The sequence below is a fragment of the Alosa sapidissima genome, chromosome 9 (genome assembly GCF_018492685.1).
Source record: "Alosa sapidissima isolate fAloSap1 chromosome 9, fAloSap1.pri, whole genome shotgun sequence".
Lineage (NCBI taxonomy): Eukaryota > Metazoa > Chordata > Actinopteri > Clupeiformes > Clupeidae > Alosa > Alosa sapidissima.
In genome coordinates this window covers 32691758-32716271 of record NC_055965.1, presented here as the reverse complement: position 1 = coordinate 32716271, position 24514 = coordinate 32691758, and the positions used below count along the sequence as shown (strand labels likewise).

Below are 24514 nucleotides of genomic sequence, written 5' to 3'. Positions count from 1 at the left end.
TAAGTGCATGTTGTGTGTGATGTCTGTATGCTACGGAGACCTTGAATTTCTCCTTGGGGATCAATAAAGTATCTATCTATCCATCTATCTATCTATCTATCTATCCATCCATCCATCTTGTAGACTATACAGGATAAAACTTACCGTTTTTTTTGTGACGAGACGCTTTGCTGTGCCTTGCTGCAAAGATGATGCTGGGGAAGATCCAAACACACATGATCAATTAGTTAGGCCTACTTAAATTCTCTGGTATGAAGTTGTCAATCAAATTACCTAATCAACATGCACTCTCCACTAGTTACCATTTATTGCTGTAATGTTAGAATATGTGATGGAACAATTGTAATGGCTTTACAGGTTACCAGAACACATGGTAAAGACCAAAGAAATTAACTGGCAATTACAATGAACTTACTTTGCCCATATAATCAACTATTAGTATGAACATTTCAACAATGTCTAAATACATAGCATTAATTAAAATGTTTAATTTTTTTAAAAAATATGTAAAATATTAAAACAAACATAATATCTTGTAAATTATGCCTGAAATAAATGTTTTCGAAGTTAAATGTGGTGTAAGAGTTACTCATCTTGTATGAAAACGAGTTGATAAGCAGTAGGCTAGTTGTATTGATTATTAAAACATAAGAGCTAAAGTCGGGATGAGCAGGAGGCGGTCTACAGAAGCAAGTAGGCCTAGCCTGGTTCAGTTTATGATGGTTAGCAGACAAACTGATTTCATATAGACCCTTTCAACAATAAAAACAAAAACAACGCTTGAACGTTCCGTTTGGTTCCCAATCTACTTCCTCTGCATTAAGATTACATATAGAATGTTAAAACGGAAGCCTTGTGGGGCCAACTATGATGCTGATGATGGAACTCTCTTGAAAGGCTCTATATCCAACTGCTACTAGTAGATGGCTGTGGTTAGTGTTAATTCAAAGTTTTATTTAGGCTATTATTAGCATGCAAGGCCCCCCCCCCCCCTCATCAGAAGTGAGGGGGACGATTGCCGTCTCTTCAAAACTCAATACGTCATATCCCCTGCGTCCTCCGTGCAGTCAGCGCGTTTGTGTGAAGGGAATTAACGCCCTCTCATACAGATGCCCGTCTCAAATACTACTGAAGGGAATTAGCGCCGTCTCATACAGATGCCCGTCTCAAATACTACTGAAGGGAATTAGTGCCCTGTCTCATACAGATGCCCGTCTCAAATACTACTGAAGGGAATTAGCGCCCTGTCTCATACAGATGCCCGTCTCAAATACTAGCCAGTGCAGTTTGGCAATTTGGGAAAATAAAAGCCCAGGCTAGTATTTGACGTATCGCGATGCATCGAGGAATCAGATCATTGACACGATCATCGTAATCGAATCGGGAGATCAGTGACTATTCACACCTCTAGTGTGTGTGTGTGTTTTGTGTGTGCATGTTTGTAGTCTCTTACTGGTCTCTGGCTGATGTGCTTCTCTGTTGGTCTGCATGTCCTTCTTTCGTTGCTGGCCTTGTGTCCTACAGCAGTCCACCAGCACCACTGATACCCTCTTCATCTGGGCCAGAGACACAGGGTCTGTAGGGAACAGGTTGGTTTAGGAGCTGAGGACTGCAGTTCAGATGTTGAAGCACAGTGTATGGCTGATGTTGTAGCATCTACATATATTTTATCTTAGGTATTTTAAGGAAGACATGAAAATTGTAGGATTGTGATTGTCTAACTCTTACACAAGAAAAGGTGACAGTGTTGAAACTATTGTTGAAGTGTCCAGGGGGTGTCGGAAAGGACTTACCTCTATAATCAAACTCCTTTTCGTCCTCTTCTTTCTTCAGCGTAACCGCCGTTGTCTGTTGTGTTTCAGTACCGCTGGACTCTGCGACGTCTATCTCAATGTCAGTTTCACAGTGTAGCCCTACAAATGGCTTTTCTTCGTCATGTTGAAATGCAGGAATATGACAATATTCCTCCTCTTTTATATCTTCTTGCTTTACCATCATGCTCAGTAGGTCAACCTGCTGCATTTCAGTAACGTTACAGCCAGAACTAAACGGAAGCCCGAGATCCATGTTAACAACGGACCATAGATGTTTCCATGCAGATTTTCTGTAACCTATAGTCAGAGCAACACAAAAACAATAGAATGCATTTCAAGATACTTATTTATCAAGATATATTTAAAACAACAATGATAATGGTTTGAAATTGCGAGTTTGATTGGCTTCACTCTTGAACACATAGACAGTATATGCTTGAAGAAAACAAGTGAATGAATGAATAAATAGTATAAACTCAAAAACAACTTAGCCATATATTCAAAACTATCTATAGCCTACGTTCTTAGATTAAAAGAGTTCACTCCAAATTATTGTCTGGGTGTAGGTGGTCATGAAATAAATTAGTATCAACATAATAGCCTATTGTCTTCCATACCTCCCCAAAGTGAAATATAATTATCTGAAATGCAATGAATTTCAATTGGTCATTTATGCCTGGTATTTAATCTGTGTAGCCAGGGATGGATTGCTGCACGGGCCTACTGGGCCCAGGCCCAGGGGGTCAGGGGGCCCTGAAGCCCAAGCCTTTGCATGGAATCATTGCCTCAATATCAACAAATCAGAATGTAGGCTATGAATCTGACTGAATTTAGTATTGGCCATCCCCAAAATGCACCAGAATACAGGAAATCACATCAAACAAATTAAACACACCCCCCACACATATAATACATCTGGGCCCAGGGGCTCTAAAGTTCATAATCCGCCCATGTGTGTAGCACACAGTTGATTTAACATTCATGAACAATCGTCGACACATGAAGCAGTTTTAATTATTAGCTGCCTATAGGCCTACAGAATTATCCTTCGGCTTGCATCAGATATAATATAGCCCACTAGCAAATACTGTCACTGAACAGTCTACCAAATGTGCATGACCCTTTATCAGCAGTAGACATATGTCTTACATTAAAGAGTTTAACTAAAAATGCCATTATCAAGGTGATAAACTATGTTGCCTTAATATTTCGTATGGGAAGCGAACCTGTGAACACGCAAGAATGTAGCCTAATTGCTTATGTATGCCGTCTCGCTGCACGCTACGCCACCACCGAACGTAGATGACGCAGAGTAGCAAGATTTCTAGAACCAGACGCATGTGAAGTTAAAACATTTTAAGCCGCATAATCTTCATACATTCTTTGGAGCTAGTTAACGTGTAAATCCATGATTGGTAACACTGTCGGAAAAAAACATTTGTAGCCCTACTTCTGTTTTTGAAGTTGTAGGCTACAGGTGACGAAAGCACAGGTTGACGGAACCATCTTTTTGGACTCGTTTTCCGACTGATTGTTTTTTTTGCAACACATCTTAATTTAGCTTGAAAGTTAACCTGCTACGGAACAGGTTAGTTCTGTGGCATACATTCCCATAGTTACCAAGCTAGGATTCACGTTAACCTCATTAATTGAACGGAATTCTCACTAAAATTAGCGAGACTTATCGAAATAAACCAGGTTTGGCCTTGAGGGGGGTTGATGGAATAGGCTAAAACCCTCTGACTTATGCCAGTCACATTACAAACGCTACGATGTAGCACTTCTAACTATGATCAAGAAATCAGCCGCTGTAATTGTGTATAAACACGCAACTTACCTCAAGTAAGAAACTCAATTCAATTCTGCAGACGGAGATCAGTTAACCTTCTGTTTAGGTCGCACAAAACGTGAAAATGTGTTTATTCCCGCAAGCATTTGTATCCTTGAAACAATCCTGCAAATCTTTCACAAAGAATTCGTCGTCTTCTTCTTGTTGTATGGCGGTTGGCAACCAGCTTTGAGGTGCATTACCGCCACCATCTGGACTGAAGTGTGGATCAAGAGGTCAACACTAAGTTATTTTTAATAACCCAGTTATCTTCAAAAAAGAAAACAAAAAATCACCACAATAAATGAATAGCAGATCTGTGAGGGAGATCTGGACCGGGTGAACATTGAACCACTTCTAGGTTTGACTGCCCTGCTCCAGCTCCAATGGCAGTGGTCTGGCAGTGGTCTGTCCACTGCTCTTAATTGCTTGCCTGCCTAACCACCTCCCCCCTCAGTCTTGGTGCAACACCCCACCATCAAAGGCTAATGCACCCCTCCCCCACGTGCTGACCACAAACAGGGCGGCTACGCTGACTTGTCACCAGCCATCAGTCTCAGTGTAACGGCCTCCTTACACCAATTTTTGACAAGATTTGGGAAAGATTCTTGAACGATTGGAGTCTTTTGAGTAAAGCTTGAATGGGGGCATTAATTAAAAGACTACAATCTTTCAGGAATCTTTCCCAAATCTTGTCAAAATCGTTTGGTGTAAGGTGGCCATAAGCTGCTTTTATATACTGACGACTCTGCATTACTGGTTTCTGGGAGTGATATCAGTGAGATTGAGAAGACACTGAAGACAACGTAATGAATTAGATAGTTTTAGCAAGTGGCTCATAAACAACAGGCTTTCTTTACATCTGGGTAAAACAAGGTCCAATTTATTTGGAACAAAAAGGAAGTTGTCTAAAACAAATGCAATATGTGCCACTTTTCTGAGAAACTATTTCAGTGCCATTACAAGTGACCAGGGGGGTATTACAAGTACATGGTTTAGTGACAAACCTGAGTACGTTAACTCAGAGTAGGCCTAAGTGGTAAACCTAATAGAAGAGCTGTATGGCTTCTTTCTCCTGACTAAACAATGCAGGGCTCTTGTTGTAGGAGGTTTCCACTTACTCGGAGTTAACTTACCCAGGTTTTTCACTAAACCATGTACTTGGAATACCCCCCTGGTCACTTGTAATGGCACTGAAATAGTGTCTCAGAAAAGTGGCACATATGGGGTTAACATTAGAGCAGTCGTTAAAGGGGTGGTTCAGGATTTTGGACATAAGACCTTATTTCCAAGTAAGCAAGTGTGATATTTATCAGTGGAGACCGTTTTCAGCACGTTTCATCCAGTCCTTCTAATTGCAGAGTTCGCAGGTGCTGGGCTAGCGCAAGTCAACGGTATGTGCTAGCCTGCCACTAAAGACAGTCTTACCCACTCCAAAGTACACAGGTACACCCCTTTAACCTGTACAACATATTACTGCAACCTATTGCTGACAACATATTATCAAAGTGTGCCAGTAAATTGAAAGTCCTGCATCACAGGACAAGACATCTGGATGTTTCGATCAAAAAATACTGGTTGTGTCACTGATTCAATGTCATTTCAATTATGCATGTTCTGCCTGGTACTGTGGGTTATCAGTTAAACTTAAAAACCGACTGCAGGTGATGCAAAATAATGTTATCCGCTAGACCGCTACCTATAAGAATTACTATTCTGCCAAATAATATGTTATTCCAAAATGGTTCTCGCTTTTAAGGGGCCGTTTACACGGCGCAGGTTTTTGTGAAACCGGTGAGGTTTTGTTAACGGTTACGCCTTGCGTGTACACGACGCCGGCAGTTTAGGAGACTGAAACCAATAGTTTTTGAAACCGGCTTCCAAAGTGGGAATATTTGAAATCGCTGGCCAACTTTCGCCGTGTAGACACCTGTAGGTGCGAAGCCGGCAATTTTATGACGACATAGCCCCACCTCACCAAACCATTTATCACATTAAAATGTTTTTTCTTTCCCCTGTCATGATTTATGTGCACGTGTAGCCTATCAGCCTTTTGTGGCTAAATTAGAAGCACACGTTAGCTTAACTTAGTTAAACATTTAGCTTAGTCTAGGCTACTGCATGTAGTGTTTTCTCCAGTGGTCTCAGACCTAATGCAATGCGTAGGCTAGGTATTTGAAATTCACATAGCAGTTACATACCTTGAAAATGAACTTTATTAGTTAAACAGTTGAATTGAAAACCGAATTGTCTGGTGTCTACTTATTTCAGGCGACTGCTTAACAAACTGTGTCAACAATGTTTTCTTCTACGCGATTCACGCGAATTAAACGTGAGCTTCTGCACGACCGGCGCCATCGACTGGTCTGGCATATGCACTCCAGCACATTTAGCCGGTTACACCTGTGTGTGCACGCGAGTTTTTTTCTTTACCGGTGTCTTTAAAGGTGTGAAAGCGGTAAGAGAAATCTATCTATTCACCCGGCGGTTTCATGTAGAGTCGTAGCCTAAATGTTCCCCTTGTCGAATCAATAAAGTATCTATCTATCTATTGCCTGTAGTTCCTTTTGTTCTCTGCTGCCAGGGTCGTCTCCTCGACAAAAGAAGGTAAACGACGGCTATCCATTATAAGAATGGGTCAGGTGGAGGTCCAGACGAATTTAGATGAGCCATCAGAATCTCATGAACTCAACCATTGTTAGGAAGGATTGCCATGCAAATATAGACAAAAGGTGTTCTCACATTTATTGTTAAAGAGAATTCCACTGAGACAAAAGGGCTAATTGGCAAGATGGCCCTGCCAATTAGTTGGCAGGAAGTCAAGTACCAGAGACCATATTTGGGCAAGGGAACGCTATCTTAAGAAGGAGGTGAGTCTTAAGTGGGAGTCTCGGTCAATGTTTCTTAACCAATCGTGGGAGCTGAACTGGGGTGCATCAGTTCAATATCAGATAAAAGGACCCTGAGCAAACTGATCAACATCTTGGACAATGACTGTCATCCACTCCACAGCACTATAAAGCAAAAGAGCCTGATCAGCTGGAGACTCACTCACTGCCATCCACAACTGAAAGGCTGAGGAAGTCATTTGTCCCCAGGGCCATGCAACTTTTCAATAATTCACTAAAGGGAAGAGGAGAGACCTCTGTGCAGTCTGTCTGCCTCTCCACCTCCTACATGTACTGGCTATATTAGCACATATGCATAACCCCTCCCTCCCTCCCACAGCCTGGATTGTGGCCGTACTTAATACTTAATACTTAATACTTAATACTTAATACTTAGTACTTAATACTTAATACTTAATACTTGGACCAATGGCTGTAACCCTATTACTTCCAACTTATTCTGGCACTGCTATAGTTTTTATATATATAGTACTATGTCTACATTATTCTCTCTTATATGTCCATATTTATTTAATGCTGGTCTCTTGCACTTGGTGCTGGTCTGTTGCACTGTTGGACTTACTTATTTACACCGTCACTGTGACACACACTCTCATAGAGCACCACAGAATCACAGGCTCAGTCCCTGCCCCATCACTGCAAGCGCCTCATACTTATTCATTCATCCTTACGCACACTTTGATATTTGATTTAGTATAGTATTTTTATCTATTTGTCTTTATTGTTCAGTGTTTTTTATATATATATATATATATATATATATATATATACATATATTTTTATTATATACACTTACAGCATAAAAAGTATGTTGTGTGTGATGTCTGTATGCTACTGAGACCTTGAATTTCCCCTTGGGGATCAATAAAGTATAAATCTATCTATATATCTATCTATCTTGTGTAAATGTACACTGTATGCTTACTTCTATTCTTATTTTTTCCTTTAATGCTACAGATATGTGGGGCAGCCAACTTTTTCATTTAATGCTATACAGATGTGTAGGGTAGCCAACTTTTCCTTTGACGTTCAGCAAAGATAGCAAAATCAGATTGGCAGATAGCGGACTGCTGGTGGTACTTTCATCAGGCATATATAGCCTATATCATATTTAATATATTTTTATTTCATCATCATATAGTTTATATAATATTTAATACATCAGGTTATATATATATGTAATATTTAATATATTTTCATTTGTGTATGTGTGTATTGCATGCACTTCTGAAAACAGGTGGAAAGGATGAGGAGAACAGTGGCCAAGGTGCTGCAACCTTGTACTCTTGAATCAACGCTGCTCATCTCCCCTGAAGAACTCTGTGGATAACTTTCTTGGTGAATAGAATTGGCAAACAGGCAATTACGCATTACTGCCACCTCTTGGAATGGAGTTTTATTGCAGGAATGTGGATGGATAGCTATAGCATAAGGTAGCATTATTTATAGCACATTTTTATTTATACACATATTTAATTCCACGTGCTTGGCAAACCAAAAAAAACAATTGCACATTACTGCGTACGCATTACAAATTAAATTAAAAGAAAAACATTCACTGTATTTAAAAAGTTCTACGAAATAAAATGTTGAAAATTGGTGTGTCCTTATCAGTGGTACGGGCTGCACTAATGGCTCCTACACACAGCTAACCACAAACAGGGCGGCTACGCTGACTTGTCACCAGCCATCAGTCTCAGTGTAACGGCCTCCTTACACCAATTTTTGACAAGATTTGGGAAAGATTCTTGAACGATTGGAGTCTTTTGAGTAAAGCTTGAATGGGGGCATTAATTAAAAGACTACAATCTTTCAGGAATCTTTCCCAAATCTTGTCAAAATCGTTTGGTGTAAGGTGGCCATAAGCTGCTTTTATATACTGACGACTCTGCATTACTGGTTTCTGGGAGTGATATCAGTGAGATTGAGAAGACACTGAAGACAACGTAATGAATTAGATAGTTTTAGCAAGTGGCTCATAAACAACAGGCTTTCTTTACATCTGGGTAAAACAAGGTCCAATTTATTTGGAACAAAAAGGAAGTTGTCTAAAACAAATGCAATATGTGCCACTTTTCTGAGAAACTATTTCAGTGCCATTACAAGTGACCAGGGGGGTATTACAAGTACATGGTTTAGTGACAAACCTGAGTACGTTAACTCAGAGTAGGCCTAAGTGGTAAACCTAATAGAAGAGCTGTATGGCTTCTTTCTCCTGACTAAACAATGCAGGGCTCTTGTTGTAGGAGGTTTCCACTTACTCGGAGTTAACTTACCCAGGTTTTTCACTAAACCATGTACTTGGAATACCCCCCTGGTCACTTGTAATGGCACTGAAATAGTGTCTCAGAAAAGTGGCACATATGGGGTTAACATTAGAGCAGTCGTTAAAGGGGTGGTTCAGGATTTTGGACATAAGACCTTATTTCCAAGTAAGCAAGTGTGATATTTATCAGTGGAGACCGTTTTCAGCACGTTTCATCCAGTCCTTCTAATTGCAGAGTTCGCAGGTGCTGGGCTAGCGCAAGTCAACGGTATGTGCTAGCCTGCCACTAAAGACAGTCTTACCCACTCCAAAGTACACAGGTACACCCCTTTAACCTGTACAACATATTACTGCAACCTATTGCTGACAACATATTATCAAAGTGTGCCAGTAAATTGAAAGTCCTGCATCACAGGACAAGACATCTGGATGTTTCGATCAAAAAATACTGGTTGTGTCACTGATTCAATGTCATTTCAATTATGCATGTTCTGCCTGGTACTGTGGGTTATCAGTTAAACTTAAAAACCGACTGCAGGTGATGCAAAATAATGTTATCCGCTAGACCGCTACCTATAAGAATTACTATTCTGCCAAATAATATGTTATTCCAAAATGGTTCTCGCTTTTAAGGGGCCGTTTACACGGCGCAGGTTTTTGTGAAACCGGTGAGGTTTTGTTAACGGTTACGCCTTGCGTGTACACGACGCCGGCAGTTTAGGAGACTGAAACCAATAGTTTTTGAAACCGGCTTCCAAAGTGGGAATATTTGAAATCGCTGGCCAACTTTCGCCGTGTAGACACCTGTAGGTGCGAAGCCGGCAATTTTATGACGACATAGCCCCACCTCACCAAACCATTTATCACATTAAAATGTTTTTTCTTTCCCCTGTCATGATTTATGTGCACGTGTAGCCTATCAGCCTTTTGTGGCTAAATTAGAAGCACACGTTAGCTTAACTTAGTTAAACATTTAGCTTAGTCTAGGCTACTGCATGTAGTGTTTTCTCCAGTGGTCTCAGACCTAATGCAATGCGTAGGCTAGGTATTTGAAATTCACATAGCAGTTACATACCTTGAAAATGAACTTTATTAGTTAAACAGTTGAATTGAAAACCGAATTGTCTGGTGTCTACTTATTTCAGGCGACTGCTTAACAAACTGTGTCAACAATGTTTTCTTCTACGCGATTCACGCGAATTAAACGTGAGCTTCTGCACGACCGGCGCCATCGACTGGTCTGGCATATGCACTCCAGCACATTTAGCCGGTTACACCTGTGTGTGCACGCGAGTTTTTTTCTTTACCGGTGTCTTTAAAGGTGTGAAAGCGGTAAGAGAAATCTATCTATTCACCCGGCGGTTTCATGTAGAGTCGTAGCCTAAATGTTCCCCTTGTCGAATCAATAAAGTATCTATCTATCTATTGCCTGTAGTTCCTTTTGTTCTCTGCTGCCAGGGTCGTCTCCTCGACAAAAGAAGGTAAACGACGGCTATCCATTATAAGAATGGGTCAGGTGGAGGTCCAGACGAATTTAGATGAGCCATCAGAATCTCATGAACTCAACCATTGTTAGGAAGGATTGCCATGCAAATATAGACAAAAGGTGTTCTCACATTTATTGTTAAAGAGAATTCCACTGAGACAAAAGGGCTAATTGGCAAGATGGCCCTGCCAATTAGTTGGCAGGAAGTCAAGTACCAGAGACCATATTTGGGCAAGGGAACGCTATCTTAAGAAGGAGGTGAGTCTTAAGTGGGAGTCTCGGTCAATGTTTCTTAACCAATCGTGGGAGCTGAACTGGGGTGCATCAGTTCAATATCAGATAAAAGGACCCTGAGCAAACTGATCAACATCTTGGACAATGACTGTCATCCACTCCACAGCACTATAAAGCAAAAGAGCCTGATCAGCTGGAGACTCACTCACTGCCATCCACAACTGAAAGGCTGAGGAAGTCATTTGTCCCCAGGGCCATGCAACTTTTCAATAATTCACTAAAGGGAAGAGGAGAGACCTCTGTGCAGTCTGTCTGCCTCTCCACCTCCTACATGTACTGGCTATATTAGCACATATGCATAACCCCTCCCTCCCTCCCACAGCCTGGATTGTGGCCGTACTTAATACTTAATACTTAATACTTAATACTTAGTACTTAATACTTAATACTTAATACTTGGACCAATGGCTGTAACCCTATTACTTCCAACTTATTCTGGCACTGCTATAGTTTTTATATATATAGTACTATGTCTACATTATTCTCTCTTATATGTCCATATTTATTTAATGCTGGTCTCTTGCACTTGGTGCTGGTCTGTTGCACTGTTGGACTTACTTATTTACACCGTCACTGTGACACACACTCTCATAGAGCACCACAGAATCACAGGCTCAGTCCCTGCCCCATCACTGCAAGCGCCTCATACTTATTCATTCATCCTTACGCACACTTTGATATTTGATTTAGTATAGTATTTTTATCTATTTGTCTTTATTGTTCAGTGTTTTTTATATATATATATATATATATATATATATATACATATATTTTTATTATATACACTTACAGCATAAAAAGTATGTTGTGTGTGATGTCTGTATGCTACTGAGACCTTGAATTTCCCCTTGGGGATCAATAAAGTATAAATCTATCTATATATCTATCTATCTTGTGTAAATGTACACTGTATGCTTACTTCTATTCTTATTTTTTCCTTTAATGCTACAGATATGTGGGGCAGCCAACTTTTTCATTTAATGCTATACAGATGTGTAGGGTAGCCAACTTTTCCTTTGACGTTCAGCAAAGATAGCAAAATCAGATTGGCAGATAGCGGACTGCTGGTGGTACTTTCATCAGGCATATATAGCCTATATCATATTTAATATATTTTTATTTCATCATCATATAGTTTATATAATATTTAATACATCAGGTTATATATATATGTAATATTTAATATATTTTCATTTGTGTATGTGTGTATTGCATGCACTTCTGAAAACAGGTGGAAAGGATGAGGAGAACAGTGGCCAAGGTGCTGCAACCTTGTACTCTTGAATCAACGCTGCTCATCTCCCCTGAAGAACTCTGTGGATAACTTTCTTGGTGAATAGAATTGGCAAACAGGCAATTACGCATTACTGCCACCTCTTGGAATGGAGTTTTATTGCAGGAATGTGGATGGATAGCTATAGCATAAGGTAGCATTATTTATAGCACATTTTTATTTATACACATATTTAATTCCACGTGCTTGGCAAACCAAAAAAAACAATTGCACATTACTGCGTACGCATTACAAATTAAATTAAAAGAAAAACATTCACTGTATTTAAAAAGTTCTACGAAATAAAATGTTGAAAATTGGTGTGTCCTTATCAGTGGTACGGGCTGCACTAATGGCTCCTACACACAGCTGCGTGCATTGCAGTGCTGGAGACGCATCCCGCATCCATTCACTTTACATGGGCTCACGTCATCCGTTGGCGAACTGAATTGTGGGTCCGTTGCGTTGTGTTCATCTGTTGCTGCACCGACAGACGGCACCGACCAATCAACGGATGGCACCAACCAATCAAATTATGGTTATACTTGAAGTCATTTGCATAGCTACCGTCGGGAACGCCCACTGGCATGCGTTGACGGAACGCAACTGTGTGTAGAGGCCGTAGATGGAGTGGACGGCTAAGGTCACAAATGAAACGTGGCGATTTTCTAGGCTGATTTGACATGGAGCATGACATGGCTTGAAAAGATAAGGACATACAGGCAGTTTTTAATAAACTGCCCGTACAGTTACAAAGTTCTTAATGCTTCGGTTTAGATGTAGAGACCCTCATGCAACTGTGTAAGTGTGGTGCTATTTTGAGCCTTTTTAGTGGTATAGAAGTAGCGATTTCTTTTTACATGTGTGTGCCCCAAAGGCTAGCGTAAACGGTAATAAGCGGTTTGCAATAAAACTGGTCACAATCGACTAGCATGAAAACAAATCCCAGCGATCGGTCAAACTCGGTACACATGTGTTATTAACCCCTAGGTTCATTTTGTGCCGGAATTGTCCTTTAAGCGTGATGCTAAGGGGTGAGAATGATGCTAATGGTCTAATCCAATTCAATGATCTATGATAGGCTGGAGCTAAAAGTGGTATCGCCAGACTCAGAGAACATTTTCATTTTGTCTTACAGTTTTTCTCAATTGCTAAAACACAATTTCTGAAACCTTGCTCCGTTTTCTTAAAACATTAAACAAAACCTTTGACTCCTCTTGCAAAATCAAACTTTCGCCTCAAAACAGTTTTACCTGTGCTCAAAATTAAACTTTAGCTTCAGAACAGTTTTATTTGTGCTCAAAACAGTGCTCTCAAATCATAAACAAAGTGATCAAAATGATATACACTATCAAGCAGTCAGTAAACAATACACCAGAAAATAGAAAACACATTGTTCAAAACATATAGTTCTTAGGGAGAAGTACATTTTTAATCTCAAAGCTAATTTCATATTTTTCCATCATTGTCTTTCGATGAACGAAAACATCAAGTACTTTGCTTTGCTCTTTGCATTTTTTTGTTCCTCCTCCTCCTTGTACCCCAATTTTTACAGTACCCTGCATCTCACAAACTTGTCCTTTGATTCTTGTAACCAACTTGCAACCAGTCAAAATCTATTGCGCAGTCAGTACTGTAAACAAATGGAAAGCACAATGTTCAGAGCCATACAATTTGAGGGACCCCTTCGTACATGTAACAATTAAGCATGACATTTGCATTCTCTGAAGTTGTGGCCAGAATAGACCTGGATTGACTCAAACATTTCCCCGCTAGCTAGCTAGCTGCGAAAGTACACCAAGCTAAGAAGCAGTAGGAATTGATCTTCATGACCCAAGTGAAGTTAAGTGTTAATGTTAGTGGGAGTAAAATACACACAATTTGCTTGTTGGATTCCAGTGGAAAATGTTTTCCACACTAAACACATTTATCAAGCTTCTTTCTAGTATGTATTAGCATATGGGATTTAAGTTTTGATGTTAGTGCAAAACCTTTTCCACAATGAACGCATATATGAGGCTTCTCTCCGGTATGTATATACATGTGGCGTTTCAGACGTGAAGGTAAAACAAAAGCTCTTCCACATTGGGCACACACATGAGGGCTCTCTCCCGTATGCAGTAGCATATGCGCTTTCAGAGTTGGATGGCGGGCGAATGACTTTCCGCACTGGGAACACGTATAATCCTTCTTTCCAGTGTGTACTACTAGATGCTTATTAAGATTTGAAAATAGTGCGAAGCCTTTTCCGCACTGGACACATTTATGAGGCTTCTCTCCAGTGTGGATAAGCATATGGTGTTTAAGATCGGTTGCCCGAAAAGATTTTCCACACTGGACACATTTATGAGGCTTCTCCCCTAAATGTGTAAGCATGTGCGCTTTAAGTTTTCGAATTTGATTAAAACCTCTTCCACACTGGTCACATTTATGAGGCTTCTCTCTAGTGTGTATTATTAACATATGGGATTTAAGAGTTCGAATTCGTTTAAAAAATGTTCCACACTGGTCACATTTATGAGGCCTCTCTTCAGTGTGTACTAGCATATGGGATCTAAGAGTTCGAATATCTGTAAATGCTTTTCCACACTCGACACATTTATGATGAGGCTTCTGACCAGTGTGTGTGATCATATGGGATTTAAGTTGTGAAGTTACAGGAAAACCTTTCCCACACAGGTCACATTTATGAGGCCTCTCTCCAGTGTGTACGACCATATGGGTTTTAAGATTTGAAGTTTTAATAAAACCTTTTCCACACTGGTCACATTTATGAGGCTTCTCTCCAGTGTGTGTTAGCATATGGTATTTAAGAGTTTGAGTTTCTTTAAATGCTTTTCCACACTGGATACATTTATGAGGCTTCTCTGTAGTGTGTGCAAACATATGATGTTTAAGATTTGAAGATTTATAAAAACATTTTCCACACTGGTCACATTTATGAGGCTTCACTCCAGTGTGTGTACGCATGTGCCGTCGAAGAGATGAAGATGACACAAACATTTTTTTACACTGAGAACACTGATGAGTCTTTGGCTTTTCATTCGCACTAACAGAGTGTGTTTGCTGGTGTTTCTCAAGTTCTCTGAGGGTCGTGAAACTCCTCCTGCAGACGGTGCAGTGGTGCAGCCTTCCTTTGAGTTGCAGGTCGAGTTCATCATGCTGTCCGAGGATCTTCTGTTCTGTTGTATCTGGATTGAAAACAGATTTAAACAAATGCTTAAGAACAGTGCAAAAGTGACCCCCTTTTTGGTGTTATCTCTAATCTCTCTCTCTCTCTCTCTCATCAACCGAGGCTTAAAGATGACAAGTGGGTGCGTTCGAAGTCGCAAACATAGGCGAACGTTCGCGATCGCTTTGAAACATGGTTTTAATTTGCCATCAGTTTTCCACGAAATGTCTTCGAACGTAGTTCTCAACAAATGTTACATAGGAACATGCAGGGGCTAGACAGCGGTTACCATTGAGATGGAATGTTAACATAAGATTTGTTCAAATTTAACAGTGCAAAGGAAACGAGTTTGCCACGAATGTTCAAGGAATCTGAACACTGTCGTCAATGGTTGTACTGCATTCCATTAGAGTGGCTGGGTGAATAATGTAATTCATTGTAGAAGGACAGCAACTGTGGAAAATAGTGGATGAGAAAATACGGTAAATAATATAGGTTTGTGGAGAACAGATATACAAGTCACACCTTTTTGACTAAGTCGCAGAGCAAACTTATGGTAATATGGTAATCACATTAATTAACAGCTGTAGATTTAATGAAGCATAACAACAGCAATAAAGGAGTTCATGTTGTATTTTGTAAATGTACATTCATTACATCATTAGCTGGTTATTTTGTTGTAGTTGTGTTTTGGGAGTATTTCAGCCACAGGCCCAGGCTACTGCAGTGGTTACTGGTTACTGGTTAGTAGTTGTGAAGGTGACACTAACACTCTATTGTTAAAACGGCTAATTTGTGATAACAGATCAACAGCAAGCCTCGTTTCCTCTCCCCTGTTCCTCCGACAATTATTTACTCGCTTTCTGCTTCTTTTCGCTGTCTCTGTCAGGACGGATGATGGAGAAACTCCATCGCTACATTGCTCTAGCCGGTGCCTGGCGTGTATGTGTGTAAGTGCAGTAAAGCAATTCGTTATACTTGTTACTTCCTGACACTGAGGCCACTCCTAGGCGCTTACTTCCTGACAAAGTTGCAAGGGTGTTTTTTTCCGCTCACAGGCGCTAGGGGGAAGCGAGACGGCCACCATTCAACGTGAAAAAAGTCATATAACCATCCCAATGACTCTGAAGCTGTTAAGGTAAATTAAGCTAAAAAACCTTCATAGTTCCCCTTTAAATTAGATGGCCTTGTTTACAAATTAACATTACCTACTTACAATGTTTTTTTCAACCAGGAGAGGGATGTAAAATGTAAGTAATAACTTATTGTTATGTTGAAACTGTGAAACTGTGTGGGTCTTGAATTTCTCCTGGGGATCAATGAAGCATCTATCTATCTATCTATCTATCTATCTATCTAAACTATTTGCGTGGTGCAACCTGTTTACTATTATTAAGCTGACACATATTGAACTTCCTGCACTGAAGTACCTACCCCGTAATACTGAGTTCCAGTTCCTCTGATGGAAACGGGCCTATTAGCAAGTTACTACAGTTCATAGGCTATTAACACAGTCAGGGATGGGTGTGTGTGTGTGTGTGTGTGTGTGTGTGTGTGTGTGTGTGTGTGTGTGTGTGTCTCTCTCTCTCACTGGTCTCGATTTGATGCACATCTCTTTTGGTCTCCATCTGAATTTCCTCCTTCCTTCGTTGTCCTTGTGGTCTACAGCAGTCCACCAGCACCACTGATACCCTCTTCATCTGGGCCAGAGACACGGGGTCTGTAGGGAACAGGTCGGCTTATAAGAACATAGTTCCAAGTTAATATGCAACTGTTTATTGAAGTGTTCTGTTTTGTTTGGAATGCTGGTGTGGCAGAAGCAACATGAGTAAGTCAGTACAGTCAAAGTCCTTTTAGGCAAGTCCCTCCACTCGGCGGCCATATTGCAACGCTTTTTGGGCACTCATCGGGCATCCTATTCAGCAGTAATGCGCGTGCGCAAGGCTTCACAACACCAATCTTGTTCCAGCGGCGAGTTCACAACACATGATTGGCAAGATGTCTGCACAACACACCACATGATTGGCTCAATGTATTTACATGTCGACGTTTTGCCGAGAAAGGGGTGGGATATATGTAGACAACGGCCATATTGGCGTTACAAACTAACCCCATGCATTTCTATGGAGGATTTTGTGAGTGCTGTGTCTCCTCATTAGAAAGTCTCTGGTACAGTTCCTAGATTCATTTAAGTTCCGCCCAATTAACAGTCAGGGACTGGTGTGTGTGTGTGTGTGTGTGTGTGTGTGCGTGTGTGTGTGTCTGTATCTTACTGGTCTCGATCTGATGTGCATCTCTGTTGGTCAGCATCTGCATCTCCTCCTCCTTCCCTCGTCGTCCTTGTGGTCTGCAGCAGTCCACCAGCACCACTGATACCCTCTTCATCTGGGCCAGAGACACGGGGTCTGTAGGGGACAGGTCGGGTTAGGAGCTGAGGACTCCAGTGCAGATGTTGGAGCACAGGCAGTGTATGGCAAATGCTTTGGCATCTATATTAGGATGACCAGACCGGGACAGTCCCGAGTTTGAGTAAAGCCTGTCAGGACACTAAAATGTCCCAGTTTACACCAACCACTATTAAAGTGTGGTCTTGTTATATGGCCCGATCATTAACTAAACCCATGTAGAAAAACTATAGCCTAAAGCAGGGGTCCCCAACCTTTTATGTACCATAGACCGGTTTGATTCCCTTTTTTTTTTTTTCACGGACCGGTGGGGGGGTTGGGTGGGGGGGGAGGGGTTCGAGCTCACCAAAATTATAGATATGATACAAGACACTTATCTGCTATAATCCAAGATAGATTTTCTTCAAATTTTTGACCATTTATTTTACCAAATGACATGGGAAACATAATTCATTTCATCCACATATTCTTATGCACCATGCACAACAACGCTACTAAGTTAGCTTAAAACCGTGAGAATCAAGCCAGCGTCACGGGCTGTCACGGCATTAAAGTGACAGGCACTCAATTCAACTTGCACAGCACCAATACAGTGTAATGGCATGAAAGAGAAGTCTATATAGTTTATACAGTGCTGTGAAAGAGAAGTCTATATAGTTTATACAGTGCTGTGCAAAAGTTAAGACACCCATGCTGAAATTGACTAAAGGGAGGAATAAAAAACATATTTTGCCTTTTGTCTTAATTAAAAAAAATAGGACATCAATTATTTTTTAATAATAATAATAATAATAATAATAATAATAATAATAACTTCAATTTATATAGCGCCTTTCAAGATACCCAAGGTCGCTTTACAAGAGTGGGAGTAGGGGGGCAGGGGCAGGGTAGGGGTTTAGGGAGGGTAGGCAAGAGAGAAGAGGTGTGTTTTGAGGTGCTTTTGGAACTGTGTCAGAGAAGTGGCGGAACGGATAGGAGGGGGCAGGGTGTTCCAAAGGGTAGGGGCAATTGCACAGAAAGCCCTGCCACCAAAGGTCTTGAGTCTGGTGCGGGGAGTGGAGTGTAAGTCCTTGCTGGAGCGCAGGGACCGTGACTGGGTGTACGGGTGGAGGAGGTCAGTGATGTACTTGGGTGCCAGTGAGTGAAGTGATTTGTAGGTGAGGAGGAGGATTTTGTAGCTGATGCGTTGTTTGATTGGCAGCCAGTGGAGTTTCTTGAGGATGGGGGTGATGTGCTGCCAGGGCTTGGTGTGGGTTAACACCCCGGCAGCTGAGTTCTGGACATACTGCAATCTGTCTAGTGCTTTGTTGGGCAGCCCAGACAGGACACCATTGCAGTAGTCCAGACGGGAGGTGACAAATGCATGAATGAGAGTTTCGGTGACTGAGTCGGTGAGTGACGGCCGGAGTCGGCAGTGCGGTTAGAGGGGTGGATAGCGAGGTTGGCAGCTAGCGTGTTAGCCAGCGTAGGTACACACACGCTTTGTGGTCCTGTATGTGACAGACCTTTTTGTAGGCTGCTTAGGGAGGGACACTGGGACAGAGAACAGGATGGCTTTTTGTAGGCTGCTTAGGGAGGGACACTGGGACAGAGAACAGGATGGCTTTTTGTAGGCTGCCTAGGGAGGGACACTGGGACAGAGAACAGGATGGCTTTTTGTAGGCTGCCTAGGGAGGGACACTGGGACAGAGAACAGGATGGCTTTTTGTAGGCTGCTTAGGGAGGGACACTGGGACAGAGAACAGGATGGCTTTTTGTAGGCTGCTTAGGGAGGGACACTGGGACAGAGAACAGGATGGCTTTTTGTAGGCTGCTTAGGGAGGGACACTGGGACAGAGAACAGGATGGCTTTTTGTAGGCTGCTTAGGGAGGGACACTGGGACAGAGAACAGGATGGCTTGGTGGTCGGAGATGCATCATGTATCGTAAATAAATACATTATATATAAATGTCTTAACTTATGCACAGCACGGTATATTCTAAATAGTAATAGTTTGTACAGTGGCCTACAGTGTACAGTTGTACAGTGGCTAATACTAATAATGTAAATGAAAAAGGTGAAAGAAAAACATGAATAATCCTGTTCAAGTACTGCAATAATCATGCTTGTGTTGATGGTTATGTCATAATTTGTAACTCAATTTGTCCATTTCTTTCACAAAATCCACCAGAAGTCACCATTTAAGGAGTCATTTTTTTGAGGGGGGGCTTCCTATGATCAACAGCACCGCTGCTGGAAAAAAATTCTAGGGGAAACACTGCACACAATGTTTTCACATTGACATTGTAAATGTTCTCTAAGGAGAGTGAAAAGCAGTTTGCCCCTGGCCTAGGTTATTTAAGGTAGACATGAAAATTGTAGGATTGTTTGTCTATTACAATTAATAGCGTAGAAGCTATTGTTGAGTTGTCTAGGCGTCTCTGAAAGGACTTACTTCTCAGAAGATAATTGAACTCCTTTTCGTCCTCTTCTTTCTTCAGCGTAACCGCCGTTGTCTGTTGTGTTTCAGTACCGCTGGACTCTGCGACGTCTGTCTTAATGTCAGTTCTACAGTGTAGCTCTGCAAATGGCTTTTCTTCATCATGTTGAAATGCAGCAATATGACAATATTCCTCTTTTATATCTTCTTGCTTTACCATCATCCTCAGCTGGTCAACCTGGTACATTTCAGTAACATTAAAGCCAGAACTAAACGGAAGTCCGAGATCCATGTTCACAATGAACCATAGATGATTCCATGCAGATTTTCTGTAGCCTATAGTCAGAGCAACACAAAAACAATAGAATGCATTTCAAGATATTTTCTGCATTTCAAGATATTTTCTGCATTTCGAAGAGAATGTAACAAAACAACATTAACTGTAACCATGACTACTAGGCGCCTGGCTTATGTCCGTCACTTCACAAACGTTACGGTCGCGTGTGTAGCCTTCCACTTCTAACTATGATCAAGAAATCAGTTGAAGAGAATACAACAAAACAACATTAACTGTAACCATGACTACTGGGCACCTGGCTTATGTCCGTCACTTCACAAACGCTATGATCGCGTGTGTAGCCTTCCACTTCTAACTATGATCAAGAAATCAGTTGAAGAGAATACAACAAAACAACATTAACTGTAACCATGACTACTGGGCACCTGGCTAGGGTGGCCATTTCCATAACAACAAAAAGGAGGATACTTTGCGGCAAGAAAAATTACATAGGACTCTGGTGTAGGCCTACTCTAAACTACAATACAATTTTGTCCATGATGGGGTGGCAGCTGTGGCCTTGAGGGAACTGGAATAAATGCAGAGACCAGGGAATTTTGGTCTCTGCATTTATCCCAATCTGTGAATTAGTGAAACACACTCAGCACACAGTGAACACACAGTGAGGTGAAGCACACACTAAGGGCTTCTACATACTCGACGCACCCGACCGGTAGCGCGACACCGTGACGTCAAAATGACGTAGATCTTGCTGGCGCGCCAGGATTTTAGCCAGGTAGCGCGAGGTAGCGCACCACTCATTTTTTTTCAGACGACTGTGACAAAGCGGAAACAGGAAGATGGACTAGTTCGAGGGCAAGCGAGAGTTGCAGTGTTTTGATACAGTCGTGAATTTTTAATAGTTTGCTGGATAAGTTAATAAAGTTACCAGCGAGAGTTGCAACACATGAAATGAAGAGGAAAGAATAGAAACAAATTATTTTCAAACAAAGGATATCTATTAAGGCCTGAACAAAATCTCTTTCCACTTCAGGAAATTACACAAACTCAGCCAGCTGCTAGCTAGCTAGCCAGCTAACTAAACTGTTTAAATTATTAAAATTTCCCTCGGGATGACTAAAGTATCTATCTATATATCCATCTATCTATCTACCTGTGCGCACACCTTGGAAACTAGATGATAATGATGGTGGTAGTTGTGAATAGTAGCAACCAAAGTCTGAAGTACCATCACAGAGGCTAGCTAATAGCAGAGCCCGTTTACATTCTCTGCTACTAGTGTTTCTTAATGCAGCTTCTTCTGCTGTGTAACGTAGTTAGCTTTAATCTTTTCACAACAGCGACACCTCTGTTCAGGAGAATATTGCAACCAATGTCGTGACCACGACGCGCGAGTATAAATGGTTACGGCGCTTCTGTGACGTCACATTGTCGCGCTACCGGTCCGGTGCGTCGAGTATGTGGAACGTTTAATCCTGACGCAGTGAGCTGCCTGCTACAGCGGCGCTCGGGGAGCAGTGAGGGGTTAGGAGCCTTGCTCAAGGGCACTTCAGCCGTGCCTACTGGTCTGGGGTTCGAACCGGCAACCCTCCGGTTACAAGTCCGAAGCGCTAACCAGTTACTTTACATTTTGCATACTTTCAGTTGTATCTAAACCAATCAAAGCTTGACTGAAATCCCCCATTAATTAAGAGACAGGTCCTCGCATGTTTCTGCTGAAAAACTGCTGTTTTCATCTCAATCACACAGGTACAGTTAAGAACAAAATTATTCATACCGCTGACAAATATTGATTTAATGTTGATTTTCTCTTGACCAATATGTTCTGACTAAAAATGACACTGCCGCTTGCCAATAGGTTCTAAGACAATGTGGTAGAAACAAGGAATCAAAAAATAAGCCTTTTTATATATTTTTTTAAATTTTTTATGAAAAATGGTGTGTCCACAATTATTCATACCCTTTTAAAATAAAATCACTGGAAACATCTTTATTAGCAATCAAAGCTCTAAAAATGGTTCTTATTATACGTACCAAGCCGCTCCATGTCTCCACAATGTTTGTAGACCGCACTTTTTTAGCTGCAATCCGGGATTTGAGGCAGGAACGATTATTTGCCATCACTCTGGCCTTGTACTCACTTTTTTGACGGATTATAAGTGTGTGTATGTGTATATATATATATATATATATATATATATACACATACATATACACACACACACACACACACACACTCTTTTGATCCCATGAGGGAAAATTTGGTCTCTGCATTTATCCCAATCCGTGAATTAGAGAAACACACTCAGCACACAGTGAAGTGAAGCACACACTAATCCCAGCGCAGTGCGCTGCCTGCAACAACAGCGGCGCTCGGGGAGCAGTGAGGGGTTAAGTGCCTTGCTCAAGAGCACTTCAGCTGTGCCTACTGGTCGGGGTTCAAACCAGCAACCCTCCGGTTACAAGTCCAAAGCGCTAACCAGTAGGCCACGGCTGCCCCACTGTGTGTGGATGCAATTCATATATATGGCTTGATAGCATAACTTAACTTAGCATAACTAAGCCTTGTGCTCACTTCTTGACTGATTGAGGTCTGGACTCTGGCTGGGCCACTCTAAAATATGACATTGTTCTCTGTTAATCATTTCTTGACTTGTTTGGCTGTATGTTTTGGATCATTGTCTGGTTTAATGGTCCAATGATGCCTATTGGGGCAGGTCTCTCGGCACACTGCCTGATCTTGATTCCTCCAGATTCTCAGTGTAGCCTCTTGCTTTAGGGCCTGTCCACACGGATACGCTTTTTAGGTTAAACGCAGAGGTTTTGCTTCGTCTTGGCCGAGCGTCCAAACGAATCCTGTAAACGCACTGCACGAAACCGCACTTTTCTGAAACCTGGTCCCAGAGTGGAGAAATCTGAAACCGTAGCCCGTTTGAGTTCGTTTAGACAGCGAAACATCCTGCTTGCCTATCGATGATGTCATCGCCACACCTCAGCTGCCCTGGACTTGCACTTATAGTATTGCCTAACAATACTAGTTCATACATGACATTACCTACGATTACACTCCGTTAAGATAAATATCACAACTGATACTGCGCAGCGCCGATAGCTTATGACTTGGTGGACTGAACACTGTTTTTCCCAGTGTTTTTTTATGTATTCTAGCTACTGTCAGTGACGCGAGTGTAAGTTTAGGCTACATTAATTTGTGCGTATTTTTTTAATTTATTTATTTTTATTTTTATTTTACATGTCTTACAACACATGCATTCACAGTCGAGTGAAATCAGATATAAGCATACAAAGACGCTTAGAACTCACGTTAAGCCGATGGTAGCCCACTGAATGCGAATGCACGATTTGATGCAAGCAAAAGTATTGACTGTTACTAACGAAGGTTTTATAGCAATATTATAAATGTGGCGACGGAATAGCCTAGAACTTGGGTAAGCCTTGCGTTTAGTAGCCTAATTGCGGTGATAACCAAAACTAATGTGAATCACGGACTATCCTACAACCAAAGAAAGTAAAAGGTGATTAGTAGGCCTACCTGCGTTAGCCAAATAAAGGACGGGACTGCACCCTTCACAAACCGTAAAATAAAGTTTATTAGTTTTACAGTTGACAGTTCACCATCAGTCCACACAAACAATTCTGGTTTCCTAGCCATTTTGCCGTAGCCTATTCTGTCTGTTTTTAAATCGAAAGTTTTGCAGTTTTGGTGAATTTCTGTAAAGACACAGTGCCACCTATAGGCCCGGGGTATGAAGTAACGTGTTGAGTCGTGTTGAGATGGATCCGTTTGGACGCAAATATTCCTTTTCTAACCCCCACAATTGAAATAGACATGGTGTCATTGGAACTTAATGCTTCTTTTTTTATACCAATCTCAGGCCATGTCCCTGGGTAAAAAAAAAACAGCGAAAGCTAAATTATTTTTCCAGGTGTGCCCTTATAAAGGTTTAGCTGAGTTGTGCATGTTTGGAGAAGAGTGATCCATGATCAGCATCCAAGATGACCAAGTGATCCATTTTGAGATGGAGTTCAACCACCAAAACATCATCCACAATGTGGAGATAGAAATGTATTAGTTTTGGGTGTTTTTCAGACAACGGGACCTGGTGAACTTCTCAAAGTAAACGGTAACACTAAAACAAGGGGCAAATTGAGAATTGTGGAGGAAAAGATCAGGCTGTCTGCCAAGAGACCTGCCGCAATAGGCGGCATTGGACCTTTAAACCACACAATGATCCAAAACATACAGCTAAAAATAAGGCAATAAATGGTTATCCGAGAACAATACCAACATTTTAGAGTGGCCCAGCCATAGTCCAGACCTTAATCCG

General features: G+C 41.3%; 3 protein-coding genes across 6 annotated transcripts in view; all 3 read right to left on the bottom strand.

Annotated features, from left to right (window-relative positions):
• Positions 1 to 3798, bottom strand: part of LOC121718854 (zinc finger protein 665-like) — a 1212449-nt gene extending 1208651 nt beyond the window's left edge. The window contains exons 1-4 of the mRNA XM_042104201.1: positions 3652 to 3798; positions 1794 to 2111; positions 1454 to 1576; positions 145 to 194 (exon numbers count right to left, since the gene is read on the bottom strand). Of these exons, the coding sequence (XP_041960135.1) occupies positions 145 to 194; positions 1454 to 1576; positions 1794 to 2067 (447 nt within the window). The 5' untranslated portion in view covers positions 2068 to 2111; positions 3652 to 3798. The remainder of the gene's footprint in view (positions 1 to 144; positions 195 to 1453; positions 1577 to 1793; positions 2112 to 3651) is intronic.
• LOC121718943 (zinc finger protein 239-like) overlaps positions 1 to 24514 on the bottom strand; it is a 627858-nt gene that overhangs the window by 335724 nt on the left and 267620 nt on the right. The gene's annotated exons all lie outside the window — the stretch shown is intronic.
• Positions 13278 to 24514, bottom strand: part of LOC121718874 (gastrula zinc finger protein XlCGF57.1-like) — a 404172-nt gene continuing 392935 nt past the window's right edge. The window contains exons 2-5 of one of the 3 annotated variants that reach the window (XM_042104249.1): positions 19883 to 20203; positions 17316 to 17447; positions 16634 to 16762; positions 13278 to 15061 (exon numbers count right to left, since the gene is read on the bottom strand). In XM_042104249.1, coding sequence (XP_041960183.1) covers positions 13788 to 15061; positions 16634 to 16762; positions 17316 to 17447; positions 19883 to 20159 — 1812 coding nt within the window. In that variant the 5' untranslated portion in view covers positions 20160 to 20203 and the 3' untranslated portion in view covers positions 13278 to 13787. The remainder of the gene's footprint in view (positions 15062 to 16633; positions 16763 to 17315; positions 17448 to 19882; positions 20204 to 24514) is intronic. The other 2 variants (XM_042104248.1, XM_042104251.1) reach the window with 2 other exon arrangements.